This window comes from Eriocheir sinensis, chromosome 8 (genome assembly GCF_024679095.1).
Source record: "Eriocheir sinensis breed Jianghai 21 chromosome 8, ASM2467909v1, whole genome shotgun sequence".
Taxonomy (NCBI): domain Eukaryota; kingdom Metazoa; phylum Arthropoda; class Malacostraca; order Decapoda; family Varunidae; genus Eriocheir; species Eriocheir sinensis.
Window position 1 is genome coordinate 10,945,512 of NC_066516.1, and position 12,786 is coordinate 10,958,297.

The window sequence follows — 12,786 nt, forward strand, 5'->3', positions numbered from 1 at the left end:
TTTATTTCAGGTTAGAAAATAACATAACGCTGAAAAGAAAGTTGTGTGAATAAGAAGGGAGCAACGAGAGGAGGAGGAAGCGATACAAAGCGTTACAGGTCAAAAGAAGAAGAAGAAGAAGAGAACAGTATAGACGAGGCACAACACAGCATTAGACTATTAACAGAAATAAGTAGAGAATGTGGACTGGAGATAAATAAAAATAAGAGCAAGATCATCATCTATAACTCAGAAAATAGTCCACAACAGATAGAAAACATACAAGTCTGTGAAGAAATCAAATATCTGGGCCTAACTCTACTAAACAACAGAAATATCTTTACTAAACAAAAGAAAATTATGATAGAGAAGGCACAAAAGCTGGCCAATCTTACATACTCAATCATAGCGAAAAGCTGTCATAAAATCACCGTAGGGAAAGCCTATTGGAAAAGTGTGTGCCTACCCTCAATTCTATATGGAGCAAATGTTATAAATTTTACTGAAAGAGATATCCAACAACTACAGATCATTGAAAACAGTGTGTACAGGCATATATTGGGAGCACCAAGATTCGCCCAAACCTGCACGCTGCGAGGTGAAGTTGGAGCTTCAAGCATGAAGAAGAGAATAATGGAGGGTAAATTACTATATCTGAAATCTATCATAGACGCATACACCACAACAACACAGGAAAATCTAACAAGAGAGGAAGATAACAGAAACAACTTGTTAAAAGAAGTATATAAATTGGCAAAAGGAAATCAGCAAAATTGGATAAAAAACATCAATAAGTACTTAGAATGCTCCAAGCTAACTCTGAGAGATATTGGAAAGTTAAAGAAAGAAGAAATTAAGGAAAAGCTGAGGAGCTGGGACACAGAAGAATGGAAACAAGAACTCCAAAGTAAAAGAAGCCTTGAATTATATAAAATATACAAGCCTGAAATAAAATGTGAAGAACTTATATACGACAATACACCATCATCAGTTACACTCTATAGAGCCAGAACAAATAACCTAGCACTCAATGATAGGAAAAGATTCTACAATGAAGACACAACATGCATCATGTGCGGGGCGGAGGAGGAGAACCTCCAGCACTTCCTGTTGTATTGCCCGGGGTACCAGGGCGTGCGCCGGGCAGTGCAGGCGCCGCCGCTGCCGCTGCCAGCTGCTGCAGGAGAACATATCGCGCCGCTTGGATGCCTCCTCTTTACCGACGCAGAGAAAAATAAGGACAATATACACAGAATGTGGTTATTACGGGAAAAGAGAAGACAACAATAAGAACAACAAGCTACAATGATAGTAACAGCAGTGACAGAAGAATAAATCAAGACCGAGAGAACACTAGGAGCTGCCGTTGCAAAGGCAATAGCTCCACATCTACATCTACATGGGAGAACGCCGATCCAAAGGAAAATAGAACTGTACAATGAAAGTGGAGTAAAAAGTAGGTGTAATAGTGGAAACTAACAAAAGGGCATAGAAAAGCAAAGTCAGGGGAAGAAAAAAACAGAAAATCACATCAGTTCAGGGTGAAGTGTATAAGTGTGCACTGTGAAGTAATTATAAGTGCATGGTGTGAAGTATAGAAGTATTGAGAAAGGCTCGAGGACCTAAGAAGCGATACAAAGCGGAACAGGTTAAACGAAGAAGAAGAAGAAGGAGTAGGGTGACTGGGTGACTCTCGACACCAAGTTCAAGTTCAAGTTCAGACCAAGAGTGACAATGTGACATCAAGATCAAGTGAGTGACGTAAGGCCGCACGGTGTCATAGGTCGCAGTAACTTAGGTAAGGAAAGTGTTCCGTTCAATTTCTTTTTAAGTCACTCTTGGTTTACGATAAAAAGAGCTAATTTGGTTAAGATTGGTGTCATTAACGCACTGATATCTCGGCTCATTTTCCTTTGGGTCTCATATTTTCCTCTGGGTCTCTTGTTTTCCTTTTTCTCTAGGTCTTATATTCCTCTGGGTCTCTTGTTTTCCTTTTTCTCTAGGTCTTATTTCCCTCTGGGTCTCTTGTTTTCCTTTTTCTCTAGGTCTTATATTCCTCTGGGTCTCTTGTTTTCCTTTTTCTCTAGGTCTTATTTCCCTCTGGGTCTCTTGTTTTCCTTTTTCTCTAGGTCTTATATTCCTCTGGGTCTCTTGTTTTCCTTTTTCTCTAGGTCTTATATTCCTCTGGGTCTCTTGTTTTCCTTTTTCTCTAGGTCTTATTTCCCTCTGGGTCTCTTGTTTTCCTTTTTCTCTAGGTCTTATTTCCCACTGGGTCTCTTGTTTTCCTTTTTCTCTAGGTCTTATTTCCCTCTGGGTCTCTTGTTTTCCTTTTTCTCTAGGTCTTATTTCCCCCTGGGTCTCTTGTTTTCCTTTTTCTCTAGGTCTTATATTCCTCTGGGTCTCTTGTTTTCCTTTTTCTCTAGGTCTTATTTCCCTCTGGGTCTCTTGTTTTCCTTTTTCTCTAGGTCTTATTTCCCTCTGGGTCTCTTGTTTTCCTTTTTCTCTAGGTCTTATATTCCTCTGGGTCTCTTGTTTTCCTTTTTCTCTAGGTCTTAGTTCCCTCTGGGTCTCTTGTCTTCCTTTTTCTCTAGGTCTTATTTCCCTCTGGGTCTCTTGTCTTCCTTTTTCTCTAGGTCTTATTTCCCTCTGGGTCTCTTTTCTTCCTTTTTCTCTAGGTCTTATTTCCCTCTGGGTCTCTTTTCTTCCTTTTTCTCTAGGTCTTATTTCCCTCTGGGTCTCTTGTCTTCCTTTTTCTCTTGGTCTTATTTCCCTCTTCCTCTCTTACCAGGATTTCTTACCAAGATGAGCTCCACAGGCATGGAGCTCCAAACATGCCAACACGCCACAGTATATGAAATGACTTAACAATAATGGGTTAAGATTCGTTTTAGGTCCGTGCCAGTATCTCATTACCTTTATCTATCCAATTCAAGGACTTTTTTTTTTTACTCTTGAAAATAGGGGATAATGTTTACGAAAGCGCATCGCCTCCTCTGCTGGCCGCGGCGACGCTGCAGCGGGTGTTGCGAGAAATACCTCCTCGCTGAAATAAGTCACATATACATGAGGGGGGGGTCCAGGGGGGGGCTGCGACCCCCTGGTTAGAAGAGGGGGTTGAGGGGGGCGCAGCCCCCCCATTAGTAGGTCGTAAAGTTCGGTTGGAGTAGTTTAAATATACTCCCCGACCCTAAGCTCTCTGCGAGCTATTTTGCGGCTGCAGCATCGCCGCGGCCAGCAGAGGAGGCGACGCGCTTTCGTAAACATTATCCCCTATATTCAAGAGTAAAAAAAAAGTCCTTGAATTGGATTTTCAAAGCGTTTCCATGACTGTTGAAGGTTTGTAGAAAAGATATATGAAGAGATACTGATGTTTCATAAAGTAGATTATGAGATACTGGCACGGACCTAATACGAATCTTTACCACAATAATGAGATGTGTGATTTAAAACACTGTTTGGTTGGTTTACTTAGTCGAATCTAGAGGGTATTCCTCACAGCTGTGGTGGTCCACCGCTGCAGCCGGCCCTAGAGTCCTCCCTCAGGAGAGCTATCTGGTCCAGCACAGAGTTTGAGGCTGCCCTGCAGTAAGCCATGTAGCCTGGAGCTGGAGGCTCATCTGGCAGCGTTTGCAGGAAGTTGTCCAGTTCTTTTTAATCTGGTGACCAAGCAGCCTGTGGTGTCTCTGACGTGTTTAGGGAGCACATTGAAGAGCCTAGGGCCACTGTGTGAAAGGCTGGAGGCGAGGAGATTCTTTATTCTGTGAAAAGTGTCTTGTGAGCACTAGGGGCATTGTCCATGGTGTACATGTTAGTATTCATACAGCTTATCGCCCAGGTGTTCTCACCTGGTAGGGCCATACCAACCGGCAACCAGCCTAGACTGGGCAGGGAAGGCCAGGCCCAAAAGTAATAGTCAGACACTCCAGTCAGGTGAGCAGGCAGCATTATAGATACAATTGACATAGTGACTGGTTGAGTGTGTCTTCCAATTAAAATAAACTTCAGCTTTACGTAATGACAGACTTGAACAGTAGAATTAAAAGTTATAGAAGGTACAGTTAGCAAAGGGTAATTAAAAGGAGGAGAGTTTAGCACTCAAAAGTAGTTGTAGCTTAGACTTAAAAGTTGACAGGCTTGGAGCATTAACCACATCAGAGGGCAAGGAGTTCCAACGCTGAATCACCCGACAAGAGAAAAATCGCCTACGAGCTTCCATTTCTGTGTGTTGCATTAGGATCTTGAATTGGTGGCCTCTAGTGCCCACTGGTGGGGACAATGTGAAAACATCAGAAGGTTGAATAGAGCATAGACCATGGAATATTTTGTAGCAGTAGATCATGTCTTGTCTCAACATTCTCCCTCTGACTGAAAAAAGGTCAAGCCTGTCCAGTCTATCAGCATACGAGAGATCATTTAGCCATCAACCTGCTTAGTCCACCTACGTTGCACAGATTCCAACAATTTCAGATCTCCCTGGTAACCCAAGTTCCACACAGGGGAAGCAAAATCCAGAATAGGCCTAACCTCAGAAATATACAAGGAAGACAGGAACCTAGCTGACCGACAGACAGTGGACGTCAACAGGTTGGTAGCAACGCCTCCAGCCTTTGTAACATTACTTCTGATATGTTGGTGAAATTTCAATTTGTTGTCTACTATCACACCAAGGTCTTTGTGTGTTGAACAGCGGTTGATTGGTGTACCATCAAGTGTGTATAGAGGATGAAGATTGTTTATCATCACATGTTGTTGTCTAGCAAAACGGAGGTGGACACACTTGTTAGAGGAGAATCTGACCCCTAGGAGAAGGCAGTGGTTGACAGCATATCAAAACTGGAGTACTTTATGCACATATTGCACACTGCCACATTGTTTGGCCATTCCAAATCACTCATTTGTGAGATATCAGGAATTTAAAATATGATCTTGGGGAATATGACGAGGAATTTACTTCCATTTATTGCATATCGAGAGTTATGCATGGGTCAGGCTAGGTTAGATCAGATTTAGCTCAGTTAGGCTAGGTAAGGGTGGACTTAGTTTGGTTAGATTTGATTGGTTATAATATTATGTGATATACTTCCCACTACATTTTTTTATTTTTTTATTTATTTATTTATTTATATATATATATATATATATATATATATATATATATATATATATATATATATATATATATATATATATTTTTTTTTTATTTTTTTACATCTCAGCCTGTAGCGGCAGTAGGCTTTTCTTCAGGGGCCTGATGGTCGGCCCAGGCCCGTCATGGCACAGGCAATTTTTATAGTGCAGCCAGTTATGCTTGGCTTATGCTGCCCCCCGGACTTCATTCTTGATTCACTTGGACGGTTTCTTCTGGAGTCTGGGTTGATGGGTGGTCTTCTGGACAGCATGTGGGTAGTCTTAGGCCACTCGGCGGTGACTGAAAAATCCCAGGTGGTAGCGTGGGGATTCAAACTGACGTTGTCCATGGCGCTGTGATTGCTAGGCCCGCACACTAACCACTCAGCCACCGCCTACCCATTGGTTGTTGTCACTGGCAGTCGGTGGCCCTGTGGGTGCCCTTTTGAAATTTTGCCTTCCATTGTTGTCACTGGCAGCAGAGTAGGCGACGGTAATCTTTATATACCTCACCTTTTATAACCGCTTCCCTTGGAAGTGGTTAAATGGGGATGAGTAGGGTTGTGATGGGTGGGAAAATTTCCGGAAAAATAGAAAGTTTCCAGTAATTTTAAGGGCTCAGGAATTTTGGGAATTTTCAAAATTTTCACACATCTGTATTTGTATTAGTAAAGAAACCAATTTTTGTAAATATATCCATATTAATTAAAAAGTTTTTTAAGCAACAAAAATTGTATTTCCAGTAGGTTAGGTTAAGGAACTTTCAAACACATGATATCCAGACACATATAGCATAAATTAACAAAGCAAGCCTTCACTGTGTTATATAGAAAGTCTCATTTAGTAAGGAAGAATAGATGATGTTTCTGTGTCAAGACATATGGTAACTTTTTGTGGTTTTGTTAGGTTAGGTTAAGTTTAGGGCATCTTCAAACACATAATAGGTGACAGCTTAGGGCAGAAAATAACAAGGAATGACCTCACTCAGTCAGTAAAAAAGCACATATGATTTTTCTGAATATAGACATATGGTAACTTTTTGTGATTTTCTTAGGTTAGGTTAAGTTTAGGGTATCTTTAAACACATGACAGCCATCAACTTATGATATAAATCACCAAAGAATGACATCACATTGTTGTATAGAAAGTCTCATGCCTAAGGAAGCATATATGAATCTTCAAACACATAATAGCCAGCAGCAGCACCTTATGGTATAAAACAACAAAGAATGACCTCACTTTGTTGGGTAGAAAGTCTCATTAGTAGGGAAGCATGTATGACTTTTCTGAGGCAATACCTATAATAACTGTTTGGGGTTTTGTTAGGTTAGGTTAAGTTTAGGGTATCTTAAGCACATGATACCCAGCACCTTATGGTATGAATTAACAAAAAATGACCACGCTGTTGTGTAGAAAGTCTCATTAGTAAGGAAGCATAGGTATATGACTTTTCTGAGTCAAGACCTATAGTTTGGGGTTTTGTTAGGTTAGGTTATAAGTTTGGGGTATCTTCAGACACATGATAACCAGCACCTTATGGTATAAATTAACAAAGAATGACCTCACTTTGTTGTGTAGAAAGTCTCATGAGTAAGGAAGCATACTGTACTTACATGAATTTTTTGAGTCAAGACCTATTGAAACTGTTTGGGGTTTTGTTAGGTTAGGTTAAGGGTATCTTCAAACACATGATAGTCAGCACCTAATGGTATAAATCAACAAAGACTGACCTCAATTTGTTGTATAGAAATTCTCATTAGTAAGGAAGCATATATGAATTTTCCGAGTCAAGACCTACAGTAACTGTTTCGGGTTTTGTTAGGTTAGGATAGGTTTAGTTTAGGGTATCTTCAGACACATGATAGTCAGCACCTTATGGTAAAAATCAACAAAGAATGACCTCTCTTCGTTGTATAGAAAGTCTCATTAGCAAGGAAGCATATATGAATTTTCTGAGTCAAGATCTATAGTAACTGTTTGGGGTTCTGTTAGGCTAAGGTAGGTTAAGTTTAGGGTATCTTCAAACACATGATAGCCAGCACCTCATGATATAAATCAACAAAGACTGACCTCACTTTGTTGTATAGAAAGTCTCATTAGCAAGGAAGGATAAGTGAATTTAACTAGTCAAGACCTATAGTAACTGTTTGGGGGTTTGTTAGGTTAAGTAGAGGGTGGCATGTGCCTCTATAGGCATTACTTAAACAATCACGCCTGCGCCACCACCCGGCTAAGGGACATTCCCTAACAGCCCCCTAAATCTGAAGCCTACAGAGGCAACAATAACCTCAGCCTCAAAAAAATAACAAGTAAGAAAGTCCAAAAATGCCATAGTCAAACATAAACTTTTTTCAATTCTCAAAGTTCCCAAAAATTCCCAAAATTCCCATGCAAAGTTTCCCAGGAACGTTACAACCCCTTGGGTGAAAGTTGTATTTTTTCTTTTTTTATATACTATTTGATTTTTTATAGCTTAAGACCATAATTTCTGTTTTAATCTTTGAGGAAGCATGAAGGATAGATGAAATTTTGTGACATAAGGGGTTTGAAAATAATTAATGGGCCTGCTTTGGAAATAAGGAATGTTCAAAGCACCACACAAATTTGAATCAGATTTAGAATTTTGAAATTTTGCTATTTGTCAAATATAAAACTCATTGATTTTCAGGTGTCAGGATGGGTAACTGGAAGCTTGAAATCAGCAAGATGGCCTTGTATATGTCTTTCCCAGTCGTGCTTTTCTACGTGTTCAACCAACCTAAGTACTTTGAGGAGTGGACAGTCAGGAAACGCAGAGAGCTGTATCCTCCTTTAGAAAAGATGCACAGTCAGGTACTAGGCTTAGACTCTGACAAAAGTAAAGAATTACTTGATGCATTGTGTACTTTGAATAACAGTTTAATACAATACGTAATATGATGAAATTTTTGTAACTGCACTATTTCTGAATGCTGGAAGTTGAGTAATTATGTTGATATAGAAGTATCTGCATTGAATACACAAAACCAACAATCACTATGGTACACAATGTATGCCTTTAGCATTTAAAGCAACAGTCTGAACCCATTCCCTCCCTGAAACAAGCATGAACAAAATATATTTTGCTGATAATTCTATAATATTCATGTTATTATAAAATGAGTTCATATGAAAAAGTAGTCATGCATATTTTAAAGAAACTGTTTGCACATTTTAAGTACTGTAGAAAAAAGGCTGTGGGAATGTTTTTCTGGTTATTTGTTGCTATTTGTAATGTTTGTTTGTTCGTTTGCATGCCCCAGTTCAAGCTGATCAGCAGCTTACCTTCATTCTCACCTGAACAACACAAATGTTAGCAATTCATTTGTTGTGCCATTTAGTAGTTTATAGTCTCATTTTGCAGATGAGAACAAAATAAGTTTTTCACTCCTTATGAGCCACATGTAGCTATTACAAGTAAAATATCTATGTTCAGAAAACAGTATGAAGTAGTGTAAAGACACATGCACCAATAACATGGCAGTGGCACCATACCACAGGCCTCCATCCCTGAGGCTTTCACTGTTTCCACAGAGACTTTCCCTCCCTCTTCAGATGTACATCTACAGCTTTGTTCAGCCTTCAATTAGTATCAGTTGCTCTTTTTCAACAGTATTGATTTAAATATTGATGATGATGTCATGTTGATCCAATTATTTTCATAATATTTTACCTATAGTCAGTGACATATCAGCTCATTCAGCCTTGGGTTCACTTTTATCCATTATCATCAGAGCTGCATACTGCCTTGAACCTTTACTAGTTTTTTTTTTATTATTATTATTATTATTATTATTGACATCTTGGGGAATCAACAGGCCATGAACAACACTCTTAACACTGCAAACATTCGTACCAAGACTGCTGGACCAAGTGTTCCGTAGATTGTTATATCCATTCTTGAACTGACAGACATAAATCGTCTATTGTTGTATCCATTCTAGCGCTGCCATAAAACCAAAAAATCGTCGTGCCAGACTGATGGTCACCACATTAATGGACTTTTACTGTACATATATAAACAAGCCCATAAAAGCTATGATGCATTGATTCACCATTTGGTTCCAAATATCCTGATGGTTAGAATTGTACATGTTATAATATATTGTTTTATTCATTAATCATTTAAGAATTGGTTGAATTTTGATAATACTGTGATTTTTTAAGTGTAAATTTTATCCCTTATATATATAATGCCTATCAGTATATGGTAATAGTCAGTGCCAATGTTTATTCCTATATGAATATTAGTGCATATGCTTATCTATGCATATCATGTTGTTAATGTACTTTTTATTTACTTATTTTTAAAAGCATTGTATTTCTCAAAAATGACAGAATATACTATGCTGCCAAACCTCCAACATGGCATCCCTCATGAAACTGGATTTTATCTTTGATTTACTTCTTCATCCATTTTTATATCACAGCATCTGTTTCACTTTGAGGGCAGTAATTCTGCAGAAACTAAAGATCAGGAGGCACCTGTGTAAGAAACCTTGTTTGCACCCTCAGTGTCTCCCTTCAAGGGATTAAAAAAGGAATATCAGTTAAAATGCATGTTTCCTCACAAAATTAAGCTGTATCTCACTGCAGTATCAACATAGTTATGATTAGAATTTTTACTTTTAAATAATGGTAATTTCTTTCCATTTTTCAGGAAATTGAGGAGTGCATCCGTAAGCTTCACGAACGCCAGGAAGTGGAATTATTGAAATCATTAGAAGATGATCTGAAAGAGTGAAAGCTTTATTGAAATACAAGAGAAGTGAAATAACAAAACACTGAGCCAGTGTGGTTATGAACACTTAAGTGTTAATGTTTTGTGTAAATATATCAAGAAACCTATTTTGAATCTTACTGTATATTCCTGTTTACATAGATTTTAGGCCAATTGAAAATTAAACTTGGCCCTCAAAACTTACCATTGTACTGAACACAGTGTATATATGAAGACCAAGTTCCAGTGCTATTGTGTATATATTAGAGCAGGTAGGTAGTTCATAACTATTATTTCTGTATTCAGAGAACACTTCTGTACCATATATAGTACAAACTCAAAAATTCTTCCCTGAAGGAAGGTAATATATATGAATTTATTCGTGGTAGAACCTAAACATCTTAGATTGTCATTTGCAAAATACTGACAGGTTAACTAAAATTCATATCAAGTCCACATCCCTTTATTTACTCTCAGCAAAAGGCATGTGTAAGTGCAAAAAGAGTTAATATGACTAGCTTATTTCAAGCTAATTGATATTTTGTTATTGAAACAAAAGTGCTGTTTCAGCATGTATAAGTTATTTTCAGCTTTTACATTCATGATTAAAAGGCTTTGTCTTCACATATTCTTCATCATTATTCTCTCTATTCTGTAGCTTTCCTGTAGAGGCAAAATTCTGTTCACCCACACACCAAATTGTAAAAAACTGCTCCCTAAAATAATACAGCAGCATTTAGTTGGGTTTTGCTGTTTTATGAGTTATTAATCACCAACAGTTTCAGGTTCTTCAGTGTGACCTGTAATTTTCATAAAGATTTATAATTGTTTCATATGTTAATCAAGATTTGGCATTATTGGAGTCCTACAGAAGTTAGGCGTTAATGAAAAGAGCAATCTAAGATCCAAGAACCTTAGTGATTAATAACTAAGGTAGCATCCATCATTTTGACTAAGAGCATGTTGTAGTTTACATGAGTTTTTGTGGATTAAAAGTTATACTACATGCAATACATTGCATTTCCTTCGTAGGAGGAAGTTAGGGAAATCACAAAGATACTTGATTTCCTTAGGTACCAAGATTTTACTTATCTTTACTTCATTCACACTCGTTCCCAGTTTGTGAAAGTATCCGACCAGTAAACTGATCATTTACTTTCTTATTGAAAATTTCTATAAGTGCCTTGATGCCTGACTCCTGAATATTCAAATGTTATTATTGGCAACTGAAACAGTTTATCATTCTTTTAATAACTAAAGAAAGGAGTCTCCAGGAACTCATCTTGAAGGAGTCTAGTCCTCCCTGTACATAAATGACCTTTTTTTAAGATTTACACCCTCTTCCACCTCTCCTTCATGTGTTCCTTAGTCCTGTGATTCATTTTACTGATGGTCTCCCTACCACCCCCTGCCCTCCTAACTGACTAATTTATTTATGAAAAATGGATATGCTAAAATTCTTGTGAAAAGTAGCTTCCTTAATTTTTAATTCTGACCTTGCAAAGAGATTGAGACATAAGGAAGTATCCACTTGCCCTTTTTACATATATTAAATAGAAATCATAAATTTGGAAGAGCCATAGTTACTTAAATATTAACATGTCAAAATTTTGCTGTGTGCCTTTGATATTGATAATCATTATGAGGTTTCACCTAATTGTCTTGTCTTTTATTTTTACAGAATAATAATCACAGTTTTGATGAGCAGACATTGACTCAGTCAGTCTTAGATTCAGACAAAAAGGAGCAAGAACATCATGAAAGGCCATGGAGTTATTGTTAAGTATTCCCAGCTGGTGGATGGAAGCAGGGAGGAACTCAGCTGCTCAGGAATCTACCTAGGACATGGAGTTATCCTTACCCACGGTACATTACTTGTTGATCTCCTTAAGGACAAGAGAGCTGAGCCAGTCATTCATCAGTTGTCATCAAAGGGTTACTGTGCAAAAGTAAAACATCAACCTGATGTTCTTAATTCTGCTTTCAAAGATGTTCATGGAAAATGTCAAGTTATTTTGCCATCTAAGAAGTCTGAGAGAGAGGCTGTTTCTGTTGACTGTGATCCCTGTAACTCCTCTGAACTAGAACCATATAATAAGAGTTATCCAAAGAATCAGAGTAAGATACATGGTTCTGGCAGATACCTTTTACCTCAGACTGAGTCAGACAGTTTTTTGTCAGTAGATGCTGATATTGACAGAATTTTTCTTCAACATGGTATTCAAGAGTGCATGGCCAGTCTCATGCCAACCTCACAGGGCTGGAAACTACTTGAGGAAGACCAGAGTTCCATACCTCCTAACCAAGAAAAGCTTATCATGTCTACATTTGTGCTTCTTACTTTATCAGAAAATGAAAAATTCAGTTGGATAAGTGAGGAAGGTGATAACATTGTGATAAAAACAGTTAGTGAAATGTTATCCCACTCCATCTCCGTCAATAAAGGCAATTTTATTTATATTGAAAGTTCTCCTTTTGGCTCTGCCTCCCCTAACATTTTTCTGAACTCACTGAGTCATGGCATCATTTGCAACGCTAGTCCAGAGATTGGGGAAGTCTTACTCACAGATGCACGGTGCATCACAGGCTCTGAGGGTGCTCCAGTCTTTGCAGTGGTAAATGGACAAAGGCATCCATGTGCCATAGTTATGAGTCCCTTCTGTTGGCGAGGAGGGGAATGGCTTGGTTTAACTCTGTTAGCGTCATTGGGTCCTGTGCTGCAGACTCTTCTCCAGTCCTACAATTCTCTACCTAAGAATATTCCAACACTCAAGAACCTTAACCAAACCATCACTAGAACAGCAGCATCAAGTAAACCTGAACAGAGAAGGGAACTAGTGGACAAGGATTTTATGAAAGGTAATTGTTACTGGTACAGTATATTTATGTCAAATTTACCCATAATTGTTTTAGATGTATTCATTCTGAATTATCTAAACATT

General features: G+C 38.2%; 2 protein-coding genes across 5 annotated transcripts in view; one reads left to right on the forward strand and one right to left on the reverse strand.

Moving 5' to 3' along the window:
- The first annotated feature begins 1,385 nt into the window (after positions 1-1,385).
- The window catches only part of LOC126995504 (uncharacterized), a 54,576-nt gene continuing 43,175 nt past the window's right edge, over positions 1,386-12,786 (forward strand). For 3 of the 4 annotated variants that reach the window (XR_007750343.1, XR_007750345.1, XM_050855104.1), the window contains exons 1-4: positions 1,386-1,777; positions 4,447-4,563; positions 9,785-10,116; positions 11,526-12,703. Coding sequence is in view for 1 of the 4 variants with exons in the window: in XM_050855104.1 (XP_050711061.1) it covers positions 11,602-12,703 (1,102 nt within the window). In the remaining 3 variants the exon portion in view is untranslated. The remainder of the gene's footprint in view (positions 1,778-4,446; positions 4,564-9,784; positions 10,117-11,525; positions 12,704-12,786) is intronic. The other variant, XR_007750344.1, reaches the window with a different exon arrangement.
- LOC126995342 (octapeptide-repeat protein T2-like) lies at positions 1,900-3,573 on the reverse strand. Its single transcript, XM_050854822.1, has 2 exons — positions 3,476-3,573; positions 1,900-2,680 (listed from the first exon to the last, which is right to left on the reverse strand). The coding sequence occupies exons 1-2, from the start codon at positions 3,571-3,573 to the stop codon at positions 1,900-1,902; spliced, it is 879 nt and encodes a 292-aa protein (XP_050710779.1).